Genomic DNA, 27,858 nt, shown 5'->3' with positions numbered 1-27,858 from the left:
AGAGAGAGAGGGCAGGAGGTGGGAAGGGTAGGACAACCAGCTCTCCGAATAGGGGTGCCTGACCAGCTTGAAATCAGAATGAAATGAGTTGTGCCAGGGAGAGAGAGCATGGGTGTGGGACTGGCCACTCTGAGCAAAAGGGATGAGAGTCCAAGGCAGGGGCTGGTCTCTCCTTGTAGAAGGATAGCTTCCCCTCTCGGTAAGTGGGAAGGAGGCCACAGTGGCCTGAGTCTCCCCAGGGCAGTGGCCTCTGTGGCCCCTTGACCTTTGGTGTTTGGGAGGAGAGGATGGAGGGGACAACTTGAAGACGGTACCTTAATGCCTGCGCTCCGGCACTTGCCCACAGCGTCTGGCACGGCAGCCCGTGGAGGGTCAATCATGGACATGAGCCCCACGAAGCAAAGCTTCTCTGTGGGGAAGTTCAGCTCATCTGTGTCAAATTTGAAGCCCCGAGGAAACTTCCCAGAGGGCAGATTGAGTTGACAGAAGCCTGAAGGGGGCGGAAGGGAGGAGTGAGAGCAGCAAAGTGGCTGCTTGGATGCCCCCAAGAGCCCCTGATTCCAGGGACCCCTTTCTCAGCCCTGCTCCCTGCTCCTGGCCCCTCACCCAGCACGCGCTCCCCAAGTCCTCCCAGCTCCAGGTAGGCATTCTGGAAGGCATCCTGCATCTCCTTGTCCAGAGGGATCTCCTTGCCCTGCACCAAGATGGAGGAGCACCGGTCCAGGATGCGCTCGGGGGCCCCCTTCATCACCAGCACGTAGCTCTGGGGACTGTCTTCTCGCTCATGGATGGACAGCTGGAGAGAGCACAGGCAGTTACAGAGGGGCCATACTTGTCTTGGTAGCTCCAGTGTCCAGCACAGGGGCCTGGGATAAAGCAGTGGCTGGTATGGAAAACTCCCTTAATAAAATAACCCCTGATCCATCAACTTCTGTCAACATAGGGAGCGCCTCAGGCTGTGGATGGATGTTTGGGCTTCATAGTCCTAGTCCTATAACCTGAGAGTCACCTTCCCCTAGGACACTGATTCACTCAACAAATATTTACTCAGATCAGTTAAGACAAGCCCTTTGCTAAGGGCTAGGTGGCTCCGTCGTCAGCATACCTGTCACCATATGGCCTCAGGGGGCTTTGCCCCTGTGGCTTTTACAGGACGTAGCTGAGACTGCATTCTTGGCCTTTAACAGATGTCCACAGGCTGGGGGATACTCTAAGGAAATTTCCGAAGCATGCGTGGTTAAACTGAATAGGATGGAAGAGTTGGGGAACTGGGGCCAGAGGATGTGGAGCCCTGGGAAGAAGACTTGAAAGGGTGGCAGGCTGTAGTAAAGGAACAAAAGTTTGGGAGCTGGAGGGTGGAGGTCATTGTGACGAGACATCTGGTCACCCACCTTGCCCCAGGGGATGAGGCTGGGGTGAGAGGATGTGATGCTCAGAGGCTCCCACTCCTTCTCTTGATTCCCCCTCAGCTTTGTGTGCCCCTCACTTCTGTCCCTCCCTCTTCCCCTGACCCAGCACCCCAACGAGACCTGGTACTTGTTGGTTGAGTTGAAAGGGATCTCAGCCACCTTGGGGTTTCTATCCCTCATCTTTCTCACAGAGCCACAGGACAGCTCAATGCACTTGAGAAGAGCTGACTCGGAGGCGTCACCAGCTGTGTCCCGCTGCCACCAGAGGAAAGTTCAATGTCACAGTGAAGGACCAAGGTGGGAGGGCACTGATGCCCCCGAGGCAACCACAGGGTGTGAGAGGGGAAGCTGGGTGTCAGCAAAGTGGGCAGGCTGTGTTGACCCCCTGGCCCCCTACCTTAGACACAGAGATGTTCTCCTGCCCGGCCTTGAAGACAGCACGGTTGCAGAGACCAGCAATCCGGGACAGGGCTGTCCACGTGGGGGATCGTTTGTCAAAAGTGGCCCCTGGGAGGGAAGGAGGGAGAACCAGGCACTTGGCTTCCCTTTAGAGCCCTTATCTCACCCACCCGTCCCGCCAGTGCCCCGAGCATTGTGCTATCCCCTTCACCCCTCTGGATAGGGTGCCCAGTTACCAGACTGATCTTCGGTGGTGTCAGCCTCGTGGATCTGGTTGTCAAACCACATGTGGGCGACGGTCATGCGGTTCTGGGTAAGGGTGCCTGTCTTGTCAGAGCAGATGGTGGAGGTGGAGCCCAGTGTCTCCACCGCCTCCAGGTTCTTCACCAGGCAGTTCTTCCGAGCCATGCGCTTGGCTGTCAGGGTCAGACACACCTGGTTGAGAAAGAGGGCAATATAAAGGGCTCAGCCTGGACCTGGAGATGTCCATGACCTTACCCCAGACCATGGCTCGGTCCCTCCTCCCTGGATCTTACTCCACGAACACTGAGTGGGACCTCTGTGTAAGTCATGAATGTGTTCCATTTCAGATGTGTTGAACTGAGATCATGGGTGTATATTTAGATGAAATGTCCAGTAGGGAGTTGAAGACATTTGGCCAGAGCTCGAGAGAGGGCCAGAGTAGAGCAGGGTGTAGATACGTGCGAGTCATCCACCCGGAACAGGTACCAGAAATGGGGAGGAGATGAGCTCTCTCTGGGGCGTCAGGAGCAGAGTGCTGAGGATGGGGCAGAGGAGGACACTGCAGGGACAGGCGAGAGGAGAGCCAGGGTAGTGACTTGTCACAGTCATCAGCAAAGGAGAGAATGCTAGGAGGGTGGACAGCTGTATCCATTTCAGCAGCAGAGTTAAGAATGGGAACTGAGTAAAGGTCATTGAATTTGCTACTTAGTTGCTGGTGACCTTTGAGAGAGCCTTTACGGAAGGGCCGGCCAGGATGAACCGCAGACTGCAGGAGGGGAAGGTGACTAGTACAAGGGTTGTGAAACAAGGCGACCAGGACAAGCTCCAGGAGAAAACCTGAGTGCTAGCGCATCGCCCAACATGAGGTTTTACATACTCAAACTCTGAGCCATGTATTAAGTCAGAACCTGACATGTGATTTTAGGGGCTGGAAGTGAAAAAACTGCGGAGAAGCCATAAGCCGCTATTTCTTTTGAGGCTGGGTAGCAAGACCCTCCCCTGGTGGCCCCTCAGTCTGCCCCACTCACAGTGACCGTGGCCAGCAGACCCTCAGGCACATTGGCCACAATGATGCCTATGAGGAAGATGACGGCCTCCAGCCAGCTGTAGCCCAGGATGAGGGACAGCACGAAGAAGGAGACCCCCAGGAACACGGCCACCCCCGTGATCAGCTGGATGAAGTGTTCGATCTCCATGGCTATGGGCGTCCGCCCAACCTCCAGGCCCGAGGCCAGAGTGGCTATGCGGCCCATCACCGTCCGGTCACCCGTGGCGATCACGATGCCCCTGGCCGTGCCTGCAACACAGGAGGGGACACCAGGTCGGGTGTCTTGGGGCTCCCAGGAACGGAAGTCCTATGTTACCTCCTGGGAAAGGAAAACCATCACAGTGTAAATGTGCCAAAGGCTCCGGTCCCGGAGGGCCACTGTCAGTAGATTGTAACTCACTTGGCTTCCTGTCCCTGCATAGATGGCTAATCCCAGACTCAACACAACTGCCAGTTATTTTCTCTGATACTTGGGCCTGGGGGAAAAGCTTGCAAATAAACTCAAAGTTCAAACTGAAGAGATTTAGTAGATGAAATAAAAATATTGCCTGTAGTAGTTCAGGAAAATCAATCTCACACTTGTTATCAGCCAAAAATACATTGTGAACACAAAGTAAAGCACTTATGGGTTTTCCCTGTTGTCTCAAGATTTTCTTTCTCAACATTAGACCTGAATCTCTACAGAAGAAGCTATGCAATCACTGGACCTTATGTAGACATTGCAGGGGTGCCCAGGGGAAGGCGTGTGATACAGTAGAAAGGGCATGCATTTGGAGCCAGCCAGACCTGGGTTTTAATTCCTACCTAGGGACTGTTTTAATAATTAAATGAGATAGTGCTGTAACACACCAAGGCCAGTGCCTGGCACATAGTGGGCACTCAACAAACCTGAGTTCCATTCATTTCCTCTCCTCCCTTCAAAGCCAACCTCTAGAGGATTAAGCAATGGGCATTATTTACTAGGCATTTTTACCAATTGTGGGAAATATAGAGCCAATTTCAGAATCTCAGTACATTAAAAATTTAGGAAACTCTCTGTGGTGATTTTCACTGTAATTCCAACTTGCTGAAGGCGGGGAAAAGCCCAGAGAAACATAATACACTGAAAAGAAGGGAGAAACAGGAAGGGAAAGGTGTAGGCGGGTGCGGAGAGGAAGGGTACCAAGCTTCCTCAGCCCACTGTCCGAGGCCCGTGGTCTAGTCAGGCTTTTCCTCCCACCGGCTCTTGCCCCAACCTCCTTCTCCCGGTCCGGCCTGGCTCTGCTCACTGCCAGTGACCACAGAGGACAGGGGTTTCAGTTGTGCTTGGACTCCTGCCATTGATGGTGGCAGCTCCAGGAGTCATCTCTAGAACCCAGGGCAGAGACGGGGCAAACTGGGCAGCCTGGTCCTGACAGGCAATTTCTTTTGGTGAAGCTCAGGCCTGGGTGCAGCCCGAGGGAAGGGCCTAGTGAACACCTGGCCTGAAAGCTTTCCTGCCTCTCCCCCAGCCGGGGCCCTGGGCAAAGCAAGGATCAGAGAACGAAGCAGTTAGTCCCAGAACCAGGAGAGATGGAAGCTGTCAGTCAAACTGGAGACTTCTGAGAGTCACAGCTGGTTTAGGGCATCAGTATGTGTGTGCATGCACATGTAGGGGTCTTGGCCCCAAATCTGAAGGCTTGTGAAGCCGCTCTGTCCTGGGGTGGACAGAACAGAGGTCTTCCTTAGGGAGGGAACTTTTCCATGGTGTCATGCTGCCCCAGCCAGTTCCCTGCTCTCTGAAGGGCACTATTTCTGCGGTCATCAGGGCTCCCTGACCCTTCAGTTCCCTCCTCCAAACAAGGCTTTTGACAAGGAGGTACAACCATGGCCCCCAGTGCTGCCTGGGGGCTCAGGATTCAGGGTCCTCCCTCAGCGGTGCTGGGACAGGGGCTCCCCGAGGCTGGCCTCTCACCTTCCACACAGTTGGTAGAGAAGAAACAGATATTGCGGGTCTCCAGGGGGTTCTCATGGGTGAACTCGGGGGAGCGGGTCTGGGGCTCTGACTCGCCTGTGAGGGATGAGTTATCCACCTGAGAAGGAAGGGAGGGTGTCGTCATCAGATGGGCAGACACACTCGTGCACACACAGCTGTCCCCTGACTCCAAACGCACTCAATCTCCATGACATGAGAGACAAAATTACACTTGCCCTCATCACATATTTATAGCATGAGTCAGCTATTGTCCCTGCTCTGGTTTGGAATCTGGGCTGTCACCGACCTCTTCTGTGACCTTGGCCTCATTACTTAATCAACTCATCTGTAAAATGGGGAGTGTAAGCAGAATCTCTGCATCACACAACTACAGGGGGCACCACTAACACTGTGGTCTATGAAAATGGCACCGTCTAGAGCTGTGCAAGACACCACTTGTGTGGCCACGTGCAGCAGCCCTGCATGATTATACCATTCTTGCAGAGCTAAATTAGACAGCGTGTGTGATTATGTGTAAAGCATCTGACATCAACTCAACACATGATCTGACTCAACACATGATTGCTATCAAGTGGACATCAAAGAAAGACCCGAGGTGCAGAGGATTCGTAGCACAGATACAGGAGGCAATGTACAAGTACCATGTGGGAGCCGAGGCGTGCTGGGCAGTGTGGGGGCCAGTGCTGACATTTGGACCTGGGTCCCCCCAAATTTAAACCTCTAACTGGCCCCCCTCAGCTCTATATGGCCTGCTTCTTAGACTCAGCCCATCACTCCAGCATGGCCTCCTCACCTTACAGCCGTGAGACGAGATGATCCGGAGGTCGGCCGGCACACGGTCTCCACCCTTCACCTCCACCAGGTCTCCCACCACCACCTCCTCCGCGTTGATCTGCATCTTCTCTCCCTCCCGCACCACGAGGGCTTGCTGTGGGGAGGCCACGGGCATCTTGTGAAATGCCAGTCTCTACCCCTGCCTTCTTCTTTTGCTGGTCTCTGCCTCTCCTCCAACCCCACCAGGGAGAAGGACAAACCTTGCTCTCATAGCAACCAAATAGAATATGGTGTGGAGAGCTGGAGGGTCCATCTCAGAGCACCAGGAGTTGACAAGAGATGAGCTGGACTCTCCCAGAAGCCTCATGCCCCAGCCCAGAGCCCAGCCCAGCCAGCTACCTGAGGCACCATGTTCTTGAAGGAATCCATGATCTTGGAGCTCTTGGCCTCCTGGTAGTAGGAGAAGCAGCCAGTGACGATGACCACAGCTGCCAGCACCACGCCCAGATAGAGCTGGTAAGGAGGAAGGTTTTGATGGACGTGCCCTTTTCCCAACCCTAAGGGGGGCCACTGCCACTCAGGATGAGCACCCAGTGCCACCTCTGCCTACGTCTGAGGGTGAGAATGGTAGAAGAAAGCCCTTCTCCCCAGCCTCCCCCTCAATCTTCTAATCCCCAGCCTCCCAAGACTGGAAGGGGTGGGGAAAATCATAGGGAACCCCTAGGACTAGGACTCCTCTAGTGGGTAAAGCCCAGGGGATGCAGACAAGCCCACTCAGACAAGGCTGTCTCAGTCATGAATGATCCTGTGTGTTGAGGGGAGGGATGTTTGTAGATCTATATAGAAGCCTCACTGCTTTTCAGCCTAAAGAGCAGAGGGTCTGTGGGACTGCACGTGAGGGTGGGGGGCAGGGAGCAAGATCTCACGCCCACCAACTGTCCTGGAGGTGCAGGCTGGGAGGACAGAGTCACGGGCTAGTCCAGGGGTCAGGCTGCTGGCTTACATTGTCATTGGACGGCTCATCCTCCATGGCGGCCTGGATGCCGAAGGCCAGAAAGCAGAGGATGGCCCCGATCCACAGCAGGATGGAGAAGCCTCCGAAAAGCTGGCGACAGAACTTGACCCACTCGGGGGTTGTTGGGGGTGGGGTGAGGGCATTGGGCCCATCCCGCGCCAAAATGTCCTGGGCCCTCTGGTTGGTGAGGCCCTGAGGGAGGCAAGGAGAGGTATGGGAGCCCACATTCGGGACCAACCTGGCCCCGAGCACTTCCCACCAGCTCCTGGGCAGGGGAACAATGTCCACATGGATGGAATAAATCCCACCTGGTTGAAAGGGGTGGGGGACCACCAGGAGAGGCCACATGGAGGAGGTAATATTTATAAACGGCGTTGGAGGCCTTGAAGGCCGAGGAGGATTTTGACTGTGGCCTCCCCACCTCTCCTCAACCTCGGGTTGAGACACATTTTGGTTAGGGCCACAGTACTCTCCTCAGGAGGCAGTCTGGAAGAGGCTCCCTGGAAAAACGTCTCAGCTGGTTCTCACCCCCAGCCCATCTCTCTTCCTGCAGAATCCCCCCTTCTCCAAGGTGTCACACAGCTTCAGTGACCACCCATCACTTTCCCCAGAAAGCTCCACTTGGCCCTGTTCTCCCGGCCCCAGGCTGGTTCTGATGTCCCCTCCCTGGGGTCCACTGTACCCCAGGCATGATTCTAGAGGGGCATTCACCACACGGCATTGGAATTCTATGTTTGCCTTCCTTTCTGCTGCTAGAACTGGAGCTCCTTGAAGGCAGGGGCCACCCCTTATTTATCTTTCTGTCTGTCCCCTTTCTTATTTAATCCATGTGTATTGAGCACCTGCTACATGCCGGGCTCCATTGTCAGCCTAGGGTCCAGGGATGTACAAGACTTGTCTTGTGGAGCTTATGCCCTCGCGAGGTGACACGTAATGAATAGATATTACTTCCAAGTGGTGAAAAGTGTTATTTTAAAAAATAAAGTAAAGTAAAGGAACCAGGGCATAGAGCTTTCAGAAGGGCAGTCAGGGATGGCCTGCAGGAGCAGTTGTGCACCTACTACATTTTTGATGCTTTTTTTTTTTTGCTTTTCAAAATGATGAGCTTGGTAATCTGACTGTGCCACTAACTACTGATGTGACTGTGGAAGCTACTCTCTCTCTGAGTCTCCCTGCTTTAATAGGTAAGTTTCCACACCTGGCTTGTCGTAAGGATCAGAGGGAAGTGTGGAAAGCTTCTACTCCAGTGCTACACACAGTGGGCGCCGGTGTGCTCCTGTAACAGTGATCACGGGTAAGCGCGCTGTTGCGTGTAGTCAGTTCCATGAGACGTGCGGTGTCACGGAAGCTGCCTGGGATGGAGCCTTGCCCAGAGGCCCTCTGGGGCCTGGGTTCTAAGGAGTCCTGGCTTCTGGGTACACAGGAAAAGAGCTGTTGACCAATAAGCAGGGGATCTGGGCCCTATTCTAGCTCTGCCACCAACTAGGCACTTGTCTCTGGCCCTCAGTTTCCTTAACTGTCAAGAGGGTTGGATTAGAGTTTTAAGGCTCCTTCTGGCCCGATGCTGCATGGTTCTCTTGCCTGTTTGGCACCCTCCCTAGAAGCCCCTTCACTCACCTTGGACAGATCCACTTGGTACTTGCGGCCCAGCTCATCCAAGGACAGCTTGTGGTCATCCTGGGGAAGGGAGGTCAAGTTGCTTTGGGGAAGGAGGCAGAGTGTGTGTCTAGAAGGCATACGAGGGCAGTGGGGGTGCAGGAGTGAGGCAAGGAGCATGAGAGGGGAGAGCATGAGTTTCCCTGAGTGCATAGGGCTGTGGGGACAGCTCCCCCAGCCTGGGAGCTCTTCCCCATGGTCTGGCTGGGCAGGTTGAGGGCCTCACCATGGCCACCTCCTTCTTCAGCTCATCCAGCTCCTTCTCTTTCTGTTTCTTCTTGCCTCCCCCATTTTCTGCTGTGGTGGCTGCAGGCGAGTATTCACGGCCGGCCTGTAGAAGGCAGAGAGAGCCCAGGGAGTCAGGGAGGATGGAGGCTGGAGCTTCTTTTCCCACTGGATAGCCTGGGAGCCCAGGCAATGGGAATGGGGGCCAGTGGATTCAAAGTCAGTGGTCTTCCCAGGGGAGAAAAGGGGGTGCAGGGGACCCCAACAGCTCAGTTTACAAACTATTAGCAGAGCTGTGGGGCTCTACATTTGAACTTCAGGAAAGGCTGAGGGGCTCAGGACTCAGGAGCCCACTCATCTGTTTAGTAGTTGGGCTTCTGCTAAGATTTTTCTTCTGCTAAAGCAAAGTAATCAAACACTTTAAAAACCACCATCCTACATTATTTCAAAATCTAGAAGGGACTGGGCAGGTTTGGGGGTCGTTGACAGAGCATAAGTGCCCCTTAGGAATGTCTTTGTCCCAGCACCATGGCTGCCTTACTTAGAAAGGAGCAGGGACAGTTAGGAGTCTGGGGAAGTAAGAGCCTTTGGGGAGTTGGGGTCAGGACTGGGAAGGGCCTGGAAAAGGACAGGGAGTCATAGGGTCTGGTGGTGGAGTGTGGAAACGGAATGAGCAGGGCTCACAGACTGAGAAGTCAGTAGCTGGAGGGTCAGAGCATGGCCAGGAAGTGGGCACTTGGAGCGTCCTGGGAGCCCCACCCATCCTGCTGGGCAGGCCTGCCCGAGACTGGGCAAGAGGCCATTACAAGACTTCAGGCCCCAAAGCACAATTAGGTGAGAAGGGAATGAGGCCTTATTTGTCTAAAAATAGAAGAAATTGTCTCTAAGGATAAATCTAAAAGGGAAAATGCATGTAACTCTTAGGTCCCGGCATTCCTGGGTCCTCTGGTGAAATTAGGCAAACATTTTAACTGGAGCCTCATGAGGCCACCATTTTCCCTCTTTAAGGGCCTGTGGTCTCCTCACCACCACCAGGCTTCCAGAGGCTCACGGGGAACTTCTGGGGAGAGGGTAGGACATTTCTCCTTCCAAGGGAAGGCTGTCTTGGGTGATAGGATAGGAGGGGCTGGGAGGGCCTGGAGTGACCACAGCAAGTGGCTTCTCAGCCCTTTGCTCCACAGGCTCCTCTCCTCCCACTTCCCTCAGGATATCGTGTCCTTGTCACAGATGGGGTGCTCGGTTTCTGCTCTGGGCCTTGGTATCCACTGGATCCTAATGGCTATACCAGGTTTTCAGGGAGGAGCTTCTTTATATTATGGTGTAATTTGTTTTTCTCCCATAAAGAAGGGGTCTACCTGGGTGAGATCTATAGTCAAGGAGATTGTACCTCCCTCTTTTTGGCAGAACAATGCATTTAGGAAAAAAACAGGCTTTTTCTTTTTTAGAGCAGTTTTAGGTTCGCAACAAACTGAGCAGAAATTACAAGCTCCCATGTACCTCCTGCCCTGACAGGCACTGCCTCCCCCACCATCAACATCCTCCATCAGAGTGGTACGTTTGTCACAATGGATGAACCTACACCGACACATCATTGTCACCCAAAGTCCACAGTTTACATTAGGGTTCACTCTTGGTGTTGTACATTCTGTGGGTTTGGATGAATATATAACGATCTGAATCTACCATGATATTATCCAGAGCAGTTTCACTGCCCTAGAAATCCCCTGTACTTGGGAATAATGCATGCTTTTCCCATCAGAGAGGAGCAATCCAAGGAATGTGACAGCTGCCCTGATTGTAAGAGATCACGAATCTAGAGAGAGAGAAGTCTGACCAGCGACATCAGGAACTGGGGTGGAGGAGGTGCAGTGAGAGATGGACACCCCTCCCCTAGACCCTAATGATCTAGGATATGAGCTTTTTGCAGGCTGTGTTGCTCAGAAGTGCTCTTCTCAGCAGAGGTGACTAGTAAACCTGGCATTTGCTTCCATTGCGAAGCATCCATGTATCGGGTATATTTTTGGCTTCCTAAAGGGTGGTTGTCCTGGGGAGACTGAAGCAGCCCAACTGAGGGAGTGGGAAGGGGCTGTGAATAGTGCTATGTCTCCCTTCCCCAGGTCACTTAGGAGGGCTCCTTTAACTGAATGGATTGAAACGCCTTGGATTCACAAACCTAATGCTTTGTATTCTGTCCTTGGTGGGACAGAACTGAGAAATGGATGAAAAGCAGCGAAGGGGCAGGGGGCAAGAGACCAGGCTGGACAAGCTTCAGTGTGACCCTCCTGAGCTTCTGCTGCAAGAACAGGGCCTGGACATGCATGCAGGAGCGGGCTGTGGCTGGGGGCAAAGGAGCAGAGCCTAGAGAATTTCTGTATATTTAGGCATGAAATAAAGTCAATGAAAATTAGAATCTAAGGCATGGTTTTAAAAATTTGCTGGCCCACATACGTACTCTAGCCCATGCAGATGGTGGCAGAGCAAAGCAGCTCTGAACAGCACCCCTCTTCCTGAAGCTCCCACCCTGCTCTCCTGTAGGCGGTCACAGAGCTGGGGACACACCGCCCCTTCCCCCCTCCTGTCCTGGCAGGGATCTCAGGCTCTGCAGCCAGGAGCCTGTGGAGATTTGGGGCCGGCGGGCTGCCCAGGCAAGAAAGAAAGAGAGGAAGCAAGGACCCCCCCCCAACCCCTACCGTCCCCCTTCCCTCCCCCACCACAAGTCCCCCTCTCCGGGCCTTGAATACTGTAGGAGAACAGTGAGTTCTTTCTGAGAAAGCCCAGTGCTGGGACAGAGTGGGGGCAGCTGGAAATCAGCCAATGCTCCCCCCACCGCTGCCTCTTGGTGGCAGCTGGAGCAGGCTGGGCTCCCTCCCACCAGAGCCGTCCCTTTCCCCAACTCCCACGCTGCCCTTCACTGCCACAGGGGGATGGGGTGACAATGAGGCCTGGCACTGGAGGGAAGGTGCAGGGGACAAGGGATGTGGATGGCAGGGTACCTTCCCTCTTCAGGGGTCTCCTGGTGGGTTGAACTCTAAGCTCCAGCCCTAAGTGCCCCTATTACCCACCAGCCTCTCAGTTCAAACAGAGTCAGACCTGCTCCCTGACCTGCTATGGGGAGTGGTCAGGTGGACAGGAAGGGAATTCAGGGAAGCTGGGGGAGAAGCACAGTCTCCTGAAGAGTCAAGGTCAAATCCTTTCTCAAGCAGGACCTCTTGAGTTGGGTCCACCCTGTTCTAAGGTGGAGGAGGGGAGAGGTCAGAGGTCCTGCGCTGGGGACTCCCATTCCCAGGAGGGAACACGAGATGTCAAGGTGCAGCCGAAGATCCCAAGACAATGTATCTTCCCACAGGTGTGACGTCTTCCTCTGTGATGCCCACACCTCAGAGAGAGCTCCCGGCAGACCCTCTCCCGCCCCCACACACGGCGACAGCTCTTCTCACGCAGGCCCGAAGGCCTGTACGTTTGCAACTTTATCTGATGAGACACAAACACAGGTGCTCACCCATGAATATCTGTATCACCTCCAGCCTATGGAGAACACATGGGTCTCTCTCTCTCTCACACACACTCACACACACACACAGACACACACACACCGGTTCTATTTATAGCTCCTACCCTAGCTCAGGAACCCTGGTGTCCAAGATCAGAGTTTCCCAGCTGCTAAACCCAGGGCTTTACCATGTCCTCGCTTGACCTCTCCTGGGCCCAGAAACTCCCCCACAGCTCCCCGAGACACCCTATTTCTTCAGCCCCCTCCCATGGCTCCCCATGCCCTTCCCTCCCTGCTCTCTCTGGCCAGCATTCCACAAAAGGCAAGAAGCCAGGCGCAGGATGTAAAGGGATTGGGTCACTTTTCTCCATATGGAAATTTCATTTCCAAGAAGTCAAAGCCCTGTCCCTGCCCCCCCTCTTCCCTTGTGGTTGTTAATCTTCCCCTTGGCATAGCCAGAGCTCAGAATGCCACAGGCTGGGCTGGACTGACGGGGTGCCGGCAGCTCTCACCAGCCTCTGGGAAAGTCCTCAAAGCGCAAGGCCTGGAGCCCAAGGACAATGCTGTCTGTCCAGGACATCCGGGGGTGCTGGATGGGGTGGGGGGGGTTGGGGAGTGGGGAGGGGTTGGGGGAACACATTGCTTTTCCTCCGCACACTCCTCCCAGCTGTCCCTGGAACTGGGGCCCCTGGAGTGGGTGTCCAGAGCTGCTTGGTGACTCAGGAACAGATGCCCCCTGCCCCTCTCTCCATCCTCAGGCCAGACTCCTATCCTCTCAGGCTGGGACTCCCGGACGAATGGATACTTTCAGGGGGTGGTGACGGCAGGGAGGATTAACAGTACCAAATACCCTTCAGCTGGGATGCCAGGAGATGCGGTGAGAGAGCAGGGACCATGGGGATGTGGTGGGGAGGAGTGGAGACAGAGATGAGGGAGGGGGTGGAGGACGAACTGGAGGGGGTGCGAGTGGTGGGCGATGGGGCTAGTCCTGAGTGGGGGAGGTGGTGAACAGGACAGTGCTTGGGCGAGTGAGCACCGTGGGTCTGTGCACACGGTCATAGCTGGGAGACCGTTAGTTTCCAGTTCAAACCAGCCCACTGCTCCTCCCTCCACATCCCGTTCCCACCTCATCACTTCCTCAGCCTCCCGAGTCGTCCAGAGAGCCTTACTCCTCCCTCCAGCGCGACCCCTGCTCTTTGGGGATACTCACCCCACGGCCCATCTTGGGGCAGAGTGGCTGAGGGACCTAGACTGGAGAGGTCACCAGGGGGATCCCAAGCCCACACCACCAGTCTGGGGCAGCTAGAGACCCCGGCAGACAGACAGAGACAGTGAGCAACAGGGTAGCTTTAAATAGGTCCCTCTCCCCCTCTCCCCCGCCTTCCCCTCCTCGGGAAAGAAACGTTTGTTGAAACAGGATCTCTGAGGACTCCTCCCCTCCCGCCCCTTAAGCAACTGGCCCGTGGATGGTCCATTTGTCCCGCTGAGTGCTCCCCCTTGGCTCCCCTCACCCTCCAAGCCCTGGCCCGTGGCAGCCACTAGGGAGGGAGGGGACAGGTTGTGTCAAGTGGGAAACATGCAGGGACTGGCAGAGGGGGAGCAGTCCCCTCAGCATCCCAGAGGCCAGAGGCCATGTGGTCTGACCCTTTCTCTCATTTTCCTCCTGGGGAAACTGAGGACCAGAGAGACTGAACAATCTGAGCTGATAAAATAGAATCAGAACCCAGGTCTCCTAAGTCTACATCCAACCTTCCAGAGAAAGAAACAAGAGGCCGTTGCCTCCACTGTAGAGGCTGTGGGGACACTGTGGCCAGAGAAATTAGTGTCGGAGCCCAGGGCCGGCCCTGGTGTATGAGGTTCCTGGAGGAGGGCCCTGATAAGAGCCAGAGGTAGCTAAAGAAATAGCACAAAGTCTGCTTGGAGATGGCGGGCCGAGGGTCTCCCCAAACCCTTCAGATGTAGCCTTTTCAAAGTCTGAAAATCAAGACTCCCGGGGCCTGGGAGGCAGCCGGAGGAGGGGCAGGCCAGGTATAGAGGGGACAGCCCGCAGGCTTCCATGATAGCATCTCTGGGTTTTGCTCACCCTGGTTACAGGTGGGACATGCCACTCCCTTAGTTGCTGTTGAAGAGCTCCAGGCTGAATCTGTGCCCGCAGTTGGTCGGGGCGTGGGGAGAAGCCCAAAGAGAGGCAAATATGGAGCTTCTAAGGGGTATATGGAGGTCAAAATCCTAACAAGTACCAGACCAGTGAACTAGAAAACAGGGCAAATGCTTCTTTTGCCAGTGGGGAAGGGAAGGCGAGTCTGCAGCAGGTAGAAGCGGGGACAGACAAGAGGCATCTCTGCAGAGAAGCCTGGTAGAAACTGAGGTCATGCCTGGGGAGTGGGGACGGGGCCTCACTTGGGGCTGGAAGGGCGGCCTGGGACCTGAAACCAGCCAGAATCAGGGGTAGGTGGAGGAGATGGCCAGGACAGGACAGGCTGGTCCAAGGGTGGCGGTGCTGCGCATTTGCTAAAAGAGCCGAAGAATCAGGGACAAAGGGAGGAAGGGGAAAACCAGAAGGGGCAGAGAGAGAAGAAAAAATCCTGCCCCTGCCTTCTCCTGGGAGCAGTCAGGACAGGGTTCTCCTGGAGTGTCCCCATTTCTCTGGGCACAGAGATGGTGTGGAGGGAAGCCAGTGTTTTGGGGGTAGTTCTGAGCCCTGAGCTAGGAAGCTTCAAAGAAAGTTAGGAGGAGACAAGGGCAGGCATAGGGCCCTCTGGCCAGAGACCTGAGGTGTCTGCTGGCTGGACTGGTCCTTCTCTGACCTCAGTGGGAACTCCCTACTGAGGGATTATCGACCTCTGCTCCAGCAAGCCTACTCTCAGGGCCCAGGGCTCACGTCTGAATTCCCCAAATAACTAGCCCCCTCAGGCCCTGCAGCTGGGATTTTCCATTACAGGGATCCGGTAGGTCACACCCCACTTCCGCCCTCCTCCTCCTGGGTTACAGCAGGAAGGGTGGATGGAATGGGGCAGATACCTTCTCTGCCCAGGCCCCTCAACTGACCTTGAATTTGGGCCTGGGCAGAAGAGGCAGTGGGAGGAAACAATGAGGAGAAAACAGATTCTAGTTCAAGCCCCGGTGTGTACAGGACAGAGTAAGAAGGAGCTGAAGATGTAGCAAGAAGGCTTGTGGTTAGACATCGGGGGAGTCTGTCTGATGAAGTCACAGGAAGGGTGTTCTTCAGGTGGCTAGGTCACTCAACATGGGGGCAGCTGAAGAGCAGCCTTGCCCTAGAGTGGGGTAGATGAGAGGGTGACTTGGGGTTTAGGAAGCACCTGCTCCTTGGGTCCTGGGTTATCCTCTGCACTGCTCTCTGCAGGACGCAAGGTGAGGTGGAAGAGAAAAACATCCAGATACGGGGGCAGGGGGGTGGAGGTGGGGGTGGACTTCCGGCCCTGGGCTCTCACAGTTTTCACTCCAGCACCCTCACTCCTGCTGGCACCTGCCAGTACTGCCCAGTCCTTCCAAGGCCCTGGCTCTGGTCCCTGTAGCCAGGCCCAATATCGGAAGGAACTGTGCCCTTCCTCTGCCCACACAGCCTGGTGGAGGGTCCCAGCCTCGCCCTGCATTTAGGTTCGCTTGCAGCCCCAAGGGCGCTCCTGCACACATATCTGGGGTCAGACGGGACACCCAGGGCCCATTCCTCACGTGTCATGCATCACTGACCAACCTCCCTGCCCGGGAGAGTGTGGAGGCTCTGGGAGTCTACCTCCTCCTCCTCTTCGACTCCAGCACAGCAGCCAGTGTAGACACCTAGTCCTTTGATCTGGGGTGCCTGGGTCAGGCTCCTGCTTCCTTTGAACACAGCCAGTGCTGCCAGCTTGGATCAAGGTCTTTGCAGCAAGAAGAACAAAGCAGAGAGTAAGAAACACTTGAAAGTAGGAGGTGGGAAGGCCAGGGTGACTGGGCTGGGGAGTGGGTTTGTGAGAAAGGCATAGATCAGAAAGGGGATCAGCAAAGGGCAGGGTGGGTGGTCCTGAATCACATGTTTGGTTGAGAGGATCTGGAAGGAGGGGTGTGTGTGTGTGTGTGTGTGTACATGTGTGCTCATCAGTGACTGAGGGGTACATGATTGTGTGCGATCCTGTGTGTGCAGAAGAAACCACGTGAAGGAGCCACGTCATAATTCCAGAAGAGGATGTGCAGTCAGTCTAGTGAAAATCAGTTCTTTGTGTACCAGCGTGTGAGCGCCCCGGCATGGGCGTGCATGTGGCCGGCGGGGCACATGTGTGGAGCCCGGGTGGGCGTACGTGAGAGTCCATGGGAGAATGTGTATGTGCACGGGGAGGGGGTGCGGACGCCGCTCAGCTGCAGATGGGCTGTCAAGGTCTCCAAGAAACAGTTTTGTTTCCTAAGTGACTGGCCTCCTGGGGCCTCCAGCCCAGACTTGAAGGTTGTTTCAAGATCATGAAAGAGGGAGAGGGAGGGAGAGTGGGCGGGAAGGAAGCCCTGGGAGGCTCTATCACTGCTGCCCCTCCCGCCCTCTCCCCACCCCTCACCCCACTTCTCTGCCCCAGTCCCTAGTCCTGCCGGCTCTCCTCCTCCTCCCCTGCTGCCAGCCTGCTCTGGGCAGCCTCTCTTCCCCGCTGTCATTCCATCCGACTCTCTTTTCCATTCTTCTTCAGGGCCTGTGGTCTTGTCACCACTGCCTGGCTTCCGGGGCCTTTTAGGGGAGGCTGTCTGGGGTGATAGGATGGACAAGGAACCTGGGAAGGCCTGGGGTGGCCATGATAAGTGTCCAAGAAAGCTGCCTCTTCCTCCCTCTTCCTCTCCAGCCCTCCCTCCTCCCACTTCCTGCAGGTTGTGGGTTGGGCTCGGAGACAGAGAGCCGCTGTCCAGGTCCTTCTGCTGCCTCAGTTTCCCCACTGGACCACAATGACTGTGTTGGATTCTCTGTCTCTCCTGGATGTCAGCGTTTCTGTTTCCTTTCTGGTCTCTTCTTTTCCACATACTCAAAATGGCTTCTAAAAGCCACTTCCGCTGTCTCTCCTTGCTCCTGTCATCTTGAATTGTTCCCCCAGATTATACTTATTATCTTTTTTATTGTTAAAACCACATAATACAGAATTCAGAAAATGGAGAAGGGACAGGAGCACCCAGGACTGTCCTCCCTCTCTCTGCCCCTGCCCCACACCCACCTCCTTTTCCCTCTTTACTGCTCTCTGCACTTTGGGTATCTCAGTGTTGTGTCCTGCCTAGGCGCTCAGGTGGAGTTTGGAGGGAAGACAAGGAAAGGACAGGGGCGCACGTAGACCCTCCTCTCTGACACGATGGCCCAGCGCTGCTCTGCGCCTGTCTTCCTACTGTCTCACCTGCGGCCCCCACTGTGGTCTAATGTAAAGGACGCGTGCCTGCAAGTCAGGCCAGCGAGGCTGCTCCTGGTAGGACGACTCGTGTGACCTTGGACAAGAGGCCTTCTCACTCTGGCCTTGCTACTTCAACTGAATAATGAGGAACAGAGCTAGAAAATCTCTGAGGTCCCTTTGCAGCTGTAAGGATCCCCAAATTCCAGGCTACTTCCTCCTCTGCACATGGCTCAGCTCCGGTGAACGGGAGAAGTGGCTTGCGGTGATATCCGTGTGATAATTGCCAGTTGGAGACCTGGCCTCTGAAAGAGATCCAAGGGGGCAGGTACTCCTATTTGGTTTACTAGTATGACCCCCAAAAACGGGTCTGGTCCCTTTAACTCTTGGCATAGACGCAAGGAAGGGTTCAGGGTTTGAGCAAAGACTACCCTGGTTTCTTACAGGAGCCCATGTGAGAGGGGGAAGGGTCTGGCTATCCTCTGGGGAGAAGGGCAGAGCTGCAGGTGAGGTTGGACCAACCTGACATCTCTTGGCTGCCCTTTGATTAGCTAACAACAGATGAGTCTGTGTCTAGAGATTCTTTGGGCTGGGAAAAACATGTTAAGTGTAATGGGGAAGATGGGGTTAATGGGCCCTGCTGAGTGTCGGGGGCAGGGGTCACAGCTGGGCCCTCTAGGGTTCCTGTTTGCCTTTGATTCCATCTGGGCAGGGAGGGAGCGGCCCCCAGCCCCCTGAGGCAGGTTTGCTTTGGCCCAAGATCTGACCCAGCCACCGGCCTGGAGCACCCCACCCCCCCTGTTTCCCCTATCAAGAGGCAGCCTGGCTCCCCCCAGCCTCCTCCTTTCTACCTCCTTTTTCCCTTACCAGGCCTCTCCACTTGGCCCAGGATACAGCTTTGTTGTCTGCCTGTCCCCTTTGGCATTCCGGACGCCTGGCTAGGACAGGATGCCCTGCAAACATCCGGCTCACGGCTGCAGCCTGGCTCCCACACGACGCGCTCTCCTCCGGACCTCGGGGAGTTGGTCTCCTCTGTGCCTCAGTTTCTGTGCAGGCCCAGGATCCTTTCATTCTTGTGCTCCTGTCTGGATGTTGTCAGCACTGCCACTTGGGGAACTCAAACGACCCCACTGATGACTCAGTCCTCAGTGCACGCTCACAGTCAGTCCACCTCATCCTTCAGACATTTTCCCAGCAATTCTGGAGCACTTACTATGTGCCAGGTTCTGTGCAAGATGCTGGAGAGACTTACGATCGAGGCAAACAAAGTTCCCACCCGCATGGTTCCTTTGTCAGAATCTCATGCCTTTTAGCCACCAAATCCTTTCATCCCATCCCTTGACCTGATCTCCCCAAGGCCGGCTCTGAGCCCTCAGGGATGACTCATTTCCTTAAGCTCCCCCCACTTCTTTACCCGCATTTCTGCTGAGCCAGATTGGGGTTGGGGGTGGCACTGGGCTCTGCCTCCTACCTGGGCAATTCTCCCATCCCAAAGATGTAGGAGCAAACATAGGGCCATGAAGTCCTAGACATCACTCTGGGCTAGACCAGAAGGAGGGCAGAGGCTTGCCAGATAGGACTCCCTCCACCATGAACTAGCTGTGTGAACCTGAACGAGTCCTTCACCTCCCATCAGTAAAGTGAAGGGGTTGACTGGGTAGGGGTTCTCACCCCTAGCTGGATATTGATGTCTCATGCCTGGGCCTCACCCCAGGGGTCACGCTGAGGTGGGACCCAGCCATCATTATCCTTTAAAATCTCCCAGATGATTCGATGTGCAGGCAGGGTTGGAACCAGTTGTCGCTAAGATCTCTGGCTCAGAGCTAAGGGTTAGTGAGGCAGCATGCTAAGTGCTTTCGCCCTTTCCATGAGTTACTTAATTTAGTTCTCATAGTAACTCTATTTTATAGATGGGGAGACACGAAAATCCTAAGACACTTCCCCAAGAAGGGGAGCTGGGATTCAGACCCAGGCAGTTTGGTTCCAGAACCTGCACATATAACGTCTGTGTTACAAGGACGCAGAGAAGGATCCACTCCAGGTTCCCATCACCAGGAGCACGTGTGCAGAAACCTCCAGGCTGCACTGGTGATGGTTTGGGGTGGGTGGGGTGCCCCAGAAGATACAGGGAAGGAACAGTACAGCAGGCTGCTGGTTGCACACTGCTGCTTTTCGCGGGGGATGGGAGCTCAGAAGGGGGAGGTGGTTCTCAGCCGGAAGAAATAGGAGGCCTGCAGGGAGGAGGTGGCATTCTAGTTGGGTCTTGACAGATAGGTAGGATCTGGCTCAGAGAATCAAAGAGAGCATGTTTCAGGTAGAGGAAATAATGTGGGCACAAGCATGGAGGCCTGGAGCACCAATACTGGGAATGGGTGTGGGAGCCATTTCGTGGGGGACCTTGAACACCGGACTAAGCGCCATTCTATCCAGTGTTTCCTCAGAGGCTCTGATGATAATAATCAACTGGGGTGTTTGTTACAATACAGGCAAGCAGGCACATCTCTTAGAAATTCTGATCCAGAAGGGCAGGGGTGGGGAGTGGGAATCTGTATTTTCACCACCAAGCAAGTTTGAGAAATATTGTTACAAGCAATATGGAGCCATTTCGAATGTGTGAGTAAGGCTGTCGGAAGGTTCACTGCTGGCGGTGGGGTGTGTACATGGACGCGGGTGTAGACTGGAGTGGGGAGACAAGTAGGGGTTGTGGCAATAATGTAGCCAAGAGGTGGTGAGGGTCTGGAGCAAGATAGCGGCAGTGACCAGGAGAAAGGGACTTTGGGAGGTAGAATTTCAGGATTTGGCAGCTGATTGTATGACAGAACGAGGCAGGAAGGAGCTGGAGTTGGGGTGGATGTTGGTGAGGAGTTAACTAAAATGAGGGTATGAGAAAAGGAGATTGTGTTGAGGAGAAGATGCATGTTTGCCCTGAGGCATATCAAGTTTGAGATGCTACTGGCAGGGTTTCCAGGTGAAAATGCCCAGTGGGTGATGAAATGGGGACTGGAGTTTGGGAGAGAGGAGGGGCTGCGGAAGTCACTGCATAGAGATGACCCCTGAGCCAGGAGAGCGGAGGAGAGTGTCCAGGGCCTTGGACAGCACCTCGGGTGACACCCAGCGTAGAGATGGGGAAGCTGACAAGCCAGTGAGATGGGGGAACTAGACCAAGTCAGAGGCCTGGAGACTGAGAGCGGAAAAGGGACAAGAAACTAACAGCTTCAGAAACTAACAGGAGACCAAGGGGAAATAGCCGCTCACTTTTCTGGAAACTCAGAAGTTGCTGGTGTGGTCTCTGAGGAAACCATTTCCACAGAGGGTAGAGTTTGGAAATAAAATCATGAAGGGTTAAGGAGTGGGTGGTGAGGAAGCCAAAGCAGGGGTGGAGGTTACCCTTTTCCGAGAGGATCACAGGAAGTGGAAGGAAAAGGACAATGGGAAACACAGAGCCGACGGGTGGGAACCGGGAGACCAACACGGTTCACTTAGAAGAATCTCCCTGCTTCTCGTTTGCCGCAGGTCCCGCTCCTCTGTGTGCCCCAGCTTTGATCAGAATAAGGTACCATGATGCCTACATTCTCATTTTATCTTCATTAATGATCCTCAAAAAACAATGAGGTCAAGACCATACGGATCCTCATATGATAGACGGTGAAACCAAGGCTAGAGAAAGTCAGTAACGGGATGGAGGCCACACAGATGGGAGATCCACGTGCATTCAAACCTGTGCTGTCTGGTCTGGAATCTCAGCCCCGAAGTGCTTGACATAGCTGTCAACACAGAATTTTTTCTTTTTTTTCCTTTGCATGCTTTTTTTTTGAAGTATAGTCAGTTTACAATGTTGTATCAACTTCTGGTGTACAGCATCATGTTTCAGTCATACATGTACATACATATATTCATTTTCATGTTCTTTTTCATTAGGTTAGTACAAGACATTGAATATAGTTCCCTGTGCTGTACAGTAGAAACTTGTTGTTTATCTAGTTTATATATAGTACCATCTGCAAATCTCAAGCTCCCAATTTATCCCTTCCCATCCTCTTCCCCCCCTGGTAACCATAAGTTTAGAACATAGAATTTTTATTTCATATGCCTGAACTCCTGAAGGGAACCTGCTTCACCCCTAAACTGGGGGCTTTGTTCTGTTCAGTCACCTTTCCCCAGGGTCGTCTAGCTCAGAGGCTGGCATCCTCAGCTCTGGTGCTCGGTGCCTCAGTGCCCCCTGGAGCAGGCGATCCTGCTCACCCAGATTCCCATCACCCTGTCCTGCCAGCTGGCTGGACCGCACCCTGGCCACTCCCCTTCAGACACCTGCTCCTTCTCAGGATGGTGGTTTGCCCTCCACAGAGGCAGCGTGGCAACGTGGTCAGGGACTGCGGCAGAGTCAGAATCCTGCATGAAAAATTCTAGATCTACAAAATGTTAGCTTCTCTGAGCCTGTTTCCTTATCAGCTCTAACTCAGAGGGTTATTTTGAGAATTCCAATGTTCAGTGCGTGTTCGTGACTATTTTCTGCCCTTGCTTTTCCAAATCCTGGTCTTGGGACTACAGTTTTTTCCTTAGCCGAATCCTTTCCTCCCCGGAAGACAGCGCTCGGCCCTTCCCAAGCTGCCCAGAAAACAGGCTTGGGTTGTTTCCTGAGGGGTGGAAGGTTCAGGCTCTGAATTAGGAGAGAAGCTTTCTGTCGGCTGTGGCTGGACGTGACCAGTGTAAGATGAGAGGGAGGCGGAGGCGATCAGTCCACCGGAGAGAAGGGACCCAGTTTCCCTCTCTCTCTCTCACCCACTGGCTCCCTCGCTTGTCCAATTACTTGGCACATGTCTGTGGTGCTTCTCCTCCTTGCTAGGCGCTGTGCTAGGCATGGGGGCAGAGCCAAGTAGAGCCAACACTGGCCTTGAGAAGCTCACAGCCAGGATGGAGAGGCAGCTATAAACAAGCCCCGGAATGACAATGCAGAGTGGAAACCGCCATCAAAGGGCTGAGGACAGGGTGCCTGTGGGAGCCGGGTTGGGGGAGGGGGGCAGAGGGAGGGCCCACTCCCTCCCATGGCGAGCTCCTTCACCCTCACCGTCCCATCTGTTTCTTTTGTTTGTGTACTCTTTATTTCTGGCTTTGTTTTTCCTCCCCTTTCCCTTGGAAAAATTCCACTCTTGTTTCAGTTGGACTAAGGGAAGGAGGACTTGCTCACTCTTCGGCCAGGAGAGCCAAGGGATGCAAGGTTCCTGGAGAGCCCAGGTGTAGACAGCGGGGAGCCCGGGAAGAGCACATGGCACCAGGGCAGGGACTGGCTGGTGTCAAGCCAGGGCTGAGATGGCTGAGTAGCTGTGTGCTCCCATCCCTTCTTCCCAGACTTCTCTGCAATCCCTCTGTCCTCTGTCCTGATTGGAGGGGAGAGGAAGGCCCCCTCCACCTCAGGGAGCCCTGTGAACCCCTCTTTCATTCCTCTTTCTCCACCTAAGGCTGGGACCCCAGAGATAGACGTGAGCCTTCGCTATCATCCGCAGCTCTGGAGGGCTCTGTGTGTGTGTGCGCGCGCATGCCAAAATCTCCCTTGTCCCCTTTTCTTGATGCTCCCCCATACCACACACACACACACACACACACACACACGCACACCTCTCTCACTGATTCTTCTTTTCTTGAGCTTTGGCACTGTGTTCATTCATTGAACAAAAATTTATTGAACACCCACTGTGTGCCAGAGCTGTAGATACACTGGTGGAAAAAGACCATTATTTCAAAAAATTGCATAGGCACCAGTTGTGCGTGTGCACGCGTGGGTGTGTGTGTGCATGTGCGCACATGCATATGTAAGTGTGTGGGGGTTAGGGAAGCAGGAGGAAGAAGAACGTTAGGAGCTTCAGTTCAGGAGTCGAAGGGCTTGTGTTTGAATGCAGGTGCTACCTTTGCTGACCTGGCGACCTTGGGTAAGTGATATAACCTCTCTGGGCCTCCTGTTCCTGTCTGCAAAACAAGGCACGAAGGTGCTCACATGGTGGGGCTGTTTGTAAGGGTGGAGTGAGTGAGGGTGGGCGTGCAGGGCGCACAGCAGGTGTTTAGTAAGTGTTAGCAGTTACTGATGCCTCCTCCTCACCGTGCTCAGAGCTGGGTGTGGACAAACTTGCGCATGACCTGTTCTCAAAATCTGTCTCTGCTCACTGACTCAGAGACAGCCACCTGGTGCTAACCACCTCCTGCCCCCGGAGGCTCCTCTACAACATGCAGCCCACAAACCTCCGTCTAGCCAGACCGCTGCCGTCTTCTGCCCTTGGTGGGCCCCCTCCCCCACCCCAGCTGCTCTGGTTGGGGAAGAAGTGATATCACACAGTGGGGGTTGCCTCAGACCCGTCCCACCCTCCAGACATATGCCTGCACCATCAGCTGGGAAGAAGTGATATCACACAGTGGGGGTTGCCTCAGACCCGTCCCACCCTCCAGACATATGCCTGCACCATCTTAGCTGGCTGGGAGTGGAGGAGAGGGACAGGGGAGCGGGGGAGCATCTGAGGCGGAGCCCAGGCACCCGGCCCCAAGGGACTGGGGAACAAGGGACTTGTCAGGGGAGGGAGGATGAGGGGATTCCAGCGGAGCGGGATCCATCCGTGGCATTCCGGAGGGGGCGGCAGCTGGCACTGAGCCTGGCTTTAGAAATGGCAGGACCTCCGTGGGAGTCAGGGCTGGGCCAGCAGTGGCATTGCGGCTCCTCTGTCCTTGAACTGCTGTGCCGCCCCCTTGGCAGAGGGTTTGAAACTTGGGAAAAAGTGTGGGCTCAGCCAGGGCAAGAAGAGCGTTCAAGGAGGAGATACACACAGAGTCCACTATAAGGATGCAGATGCCTGGCTGGGGAGGCAGGAGGAGAGGGTCTGGCGTGAATGTGCACGTGGCTGTGGAAGATGGCTTTGCAGTTCAGTGAGTGTGAGGAGTGTGCATGCTGTCTGTGTATTTATCTTGTGTGCTCCCGGGTCCCCCTGTGTGCATCTGTTTCGGTAAGTCTCTGTGTGCACTGGGTGTCAGGGTGAAGGTAGGGTTTTGCTCTGCCTCCTTCTTGTCTCTCTACTTGAGCCTCTCAGCAAGTCAGCAGAGAGAATTTGCCCTTCGGGGAGGGTGGGAAAATTTGGCTCAGGGGGCAGTGTGGGTCAAGGCTTTGTAAACACACACAAATCACAGGACATTCTTGTGTGCGATCTTTAAGCACCCACCCAGCTGGGATTAATACACATTTAAGAGAAAGAAAGCTGAGGACTATGTGTGTCTGTGACATTCCTCTATGTCTAATGTCTGGTGGGTATGGTGCTGGTTAGTTGGATGTGTTTGTAACTCTGTGCCCAAAGCACTATCCATGTCAACAGCGGGGTGTGTGTTTGTGCCTGCAGGTCCGTGTTTGCCTTTTAGAAGCCACGTAACGGATTAGACGCACTGGCTCCTCACACTCAGACAATCCGAGGTTCAAATCCAAGTTTGGACAGTAACTAATGCGTTAACCTTGGACACACTCCTAAACTTCCGTGAGCCTTGGTCTCCTTGTGGGGATAATAATAGCAACAACCTCACAAGGTCTGGGAGGATTACATGAGATCATGTTACACACCCGGCACAGATCAGAATGTGTTAAAAGTCCCGGCTTTGAATGTGCCTCCCCAAGAACTCTCTCGCCACGGTTGTGACTAATGTGTGACATCTCCGCCAGATTGCACCCTGCTTTAGGGCAGAGCATGAGTCTTAATTATCTTTAACAATACTCAGGACACCTCAGTGCCACCTCCGTGCCTTGTCCACGTGTCATCTTGAGGGGGAATGAAACATAGGCCTGGTGTCTGATGTGTGCCCACACCTGGTGGTCCGTTGAGGGCGAGTGAGAAGCTGGTGACGGCAGCATGAGACCGCCTCTTATGATCATGACTGCCCCCCTCAACTATGTCTCTCTGCATCCCCAGGCTCCCTCCCTCATGGCTCAGGCTGGCCTGAGACCCATGGAAAGGCTGCCTTCCTCCTTTCTCTGTTTATCCCACTGCAGGCATCACAGCCTGGGTGGGGGGTAAGCCTGACTTTTTTTTTACGGGCCAGACGGGGAGCATGCAGAAGTGCTCTCTAGTCCCTTAGGTACATTCTTCCTCTGCAGCACATGCGTGTGCTATGGGTCTGTGCATCGCTCTCTTGCAGGGGGAGCGGTGTGTGACGTCTTTCTGTATGAAGCTCCTCTATGTTATTGCGGGCACATGTGTGTGTCTGTATGTGTGTGACGCGTCTCTGCCTGAGGTTTGCTCTCCTCCCCCAGTTTTCCCAGTTACATAAGCAGCTGAAGGGTGACTCAGGCCTGGCCTATGGGCTCCCCCTGCTGGCGGCCTCCAGAACTCACAGCCTGGGGAGCGGCTGGTGGAAGAAGCTGGTCTCCCAGGGCCTCGGTTCCCACTGGAGACGCCAGCCTGCCCTCAGCTCCCTCCCAGCCGTAAGCCCTAGAGTGCTCTCAGCAACTGAGTGTCCCTCTCATAGCACTCATTCTGGGGGGTTGGCTCTTACTTGCTTATGGTACATCTCCCTGGCATGACTGTATCTTCCCTGAAGGAAACATGTAAGCCTGTTTACCAAGGCATCTCCAGTGCCCAGCATGAAGCATGGCAAAATCGGAATTCGTTAAATGAAAAGTTTCTAGGGTGGAGAGGCTTAGAAAGAGAGATAGTGGGGTGTGGGAAGATTTTGGGCTTTGGGGACAGACAGGCCTCAGCTCATCATACCTCAGCCACTTAAAAGCTGTGTGGCCTTGGGCAAAATGCTTAACCCCTCTGAACCTCTCAAGTTTCTCATCTGTTAAATGATACCATCTGGCACAGTATGCTGGAAAGACTAGAAGTAATATCCAAAAGGGCCTTATTGTGCAGGCATCTGTGGAAATGAACAAAGGAGAATGGAGTCAGGAAGCGCCGAAGGGAGGGCTCTCATGTGCATACCACTCAGCATAGCTTGCAGATCCCAGCAGGAAGAAGGAAGGTTTCCTTCTGACCAAGCAGCACCAAGCTGCCCACTGCTTGTGAAGGAGGATTAGTAAAATGGCCACACTTAGGCTAACAGATTGCTTATTCTTATGCTTGCTTTTAAAACAGTCAACTAACCTGACTGACCAGTTGCTACTCACAGCTCCAGGCCTGTTGTTAAAATAAAGCTATTAATTTTACTGTTTCTGCTTTATTCCAGTAATCTAAAGTAATAATCATGCTTGGTTTCTAAGTCATTCTCCAGGGAGAAGGGTGATGGAACTGTAACCTTACAAAATAGACTAAATACAAGAAGACCACGCCTTGGGTGCTCATGACATAAAGAGACTGAAAGAGTGAGAACCACTAGCCTCTATAGTACTGGTCACCTGGAGACACCAGGATGCCACTTGATGAGAAGAAAATAATTCTGTTGATTGTTCTCGATGTTTTATTGTTTGAGCTATGACTATATAATCACTCTACCCCATCCCCAAGGTGGGCTTACACTGTTGAAGGCACTAGCCTGCTGTGAGTCCCCTTTGCCCGGCAAAGCAATAAAGCTGCCTCTTTTCTTCTATGCTCTAAGACCCTGCCTCTGGTTTCAGTTTGGCTTGTCTGAGGCTGATCTTTTGGCAACACTTGGAGCCAAAAAAACAAAACAAAACAAAAATAAAAAAACCCAAAATTGCCACAGCCGCCTCTGCTATTCCCAGGCAAGCTCATTTTGGTTAGCTTAAGACTTTGTTGTTTCTTTTTTTTTTTTTTTCTTGTTTCATGTTTAAGGTCCACATTTCACGGTGACCTGAAGAGACCCGAGGAGATGAATCCTGGAGAAACGAAGGTCCCCCTGCAACCACATACTCTGCTTCCATGAGTTGTCTTCTTCCTGAGAGGAGTTTTTAAGCTTCCTCTGGGATTCAAGCTCCCTCTTTTTGGTCTAGCTCTCTGACTTTATTCGGGATCTGTTTTCTTGAAGGCGTCATCCTTTTGGTGAATAGCTGTTTGTTTTTCTGAACTTCTCAGTTAAGATTACGGGACCCCAATCTTCTAAACATTCAAAGGGTGGCCTTTCCTCTGGGACCCCGGCCTGTTTTCTGTATAAAAACTATGATCTCTCCTCATATGCATTTTTAACTAAATGTACTGACCTAACCAAAGATAATTTAGAGCTTCAGTGGCCATTATGGGAGGCTAAACTTGAGGACCATGGCTCTAAAATATGACAAATGGAATGGGATGCCTATTTCAATTGACATCTTGAGGCTTCACAAAATAACACTTCCAAATTGACCCAGGTGAATAAACTATTAAACGAAGATAAAAAGACA

The 27,858-nt window shown here is 53.8% G+C and overlaps 1 protein-coding gene and 1 long non-coding RNA gene across 5 annotated transcripts in view; one reads left to right on the top strand and one right to left on the bottom strand.

Annotated features, from left to right (window-relative positions):
- Positions 1–13,563, bottom strand: part of LOC105069515 (sodium/potassium-transporting ATPase subunit alpha-2) — a 25,137-nt gene extending 11,574 nt beyond the window's left edge. The window contains exons 1-13 of one of the 4 annotated variants that reach the window (XM_010955633.3): positions 13,424–13,563; positions 8,725–8,829; positions 8,460–8,519; positions 6,831–7,034; positions 6,227–6,340; positions 5,847–5,981; positions 5,033–5,150; positions 3,080–3,348; positions 2,045–2,243; positions 1,807–1,916; positions 1,530–1,664; positions 607–796; positions 315–490 (exon numbers count right to left, since the gene is read on the bottom strand). In XM_010955633.3, the coding sequence (XP_010953935.2) occupies positions 315–490; positions 607–796; positions 1,530–1,664; positions 1,807–1,916; positions 2,045–2,243; positions 3,080–3,348; positions 5,033–5,150; positions 5,847–5,981; positions 6,227–6,340; positions 6,831–7,034; positions 8,460–8,519; positions 8,725–8,829; positions 13,424–13,435 (1,827 nt within the window). In that variant the 5' untranslated portion in view covers positions 13,436–13,563. Of the gene's footprint in view, positions 1–314; positions 491–606; positions 797–1,529; positions 1,665–1,806; positions 1,917–2,044; positions 2,244–2,344; positions 3,028–3,079; positions 3,349–5,032; positions 5,151–5,846; positions 5,982–6,226; positions 6,341–6,830; positions 7,035–8,459; positions 8,520–8,724; positions 8,830–13,423 lie in introns of those variants that run through there. The other 3 variants (XM_010955634.3, XM_045517128.2, XM_074349672.1) reach the window with 3 other exon arrangements.
- Positions 6,207–27,858, top strand: LOC141574373 (uncharacterized). The gene is made up of 2 exons (XR_012501345.1): positions 6,207–6,343; positions 27,314–27,858. It is a non-coding gene; the product is annotated as an uncharacterized LOC141574373 (long non-coding RNA).

This window comes from Camelus bactrianus, chromosome 21 (assembly GCF_048773025.1).
Source record: "Camelus bactrianus isolate YW-2024 breed Bactrian camel chromosome 21, ASM4877302v1, whole genome shotgun sequence".
NCBI lineage: Eukaryota > Metazoa > Chordata > Mammalia > Artiodactyla > Camelidae > Camelus > Camelus bactrianus.
The sequence above is the reverse complement of the archived record's forward strand: the minus strand, read 5'-3'. Positions and strand labels throughout refer to the sequence as shown.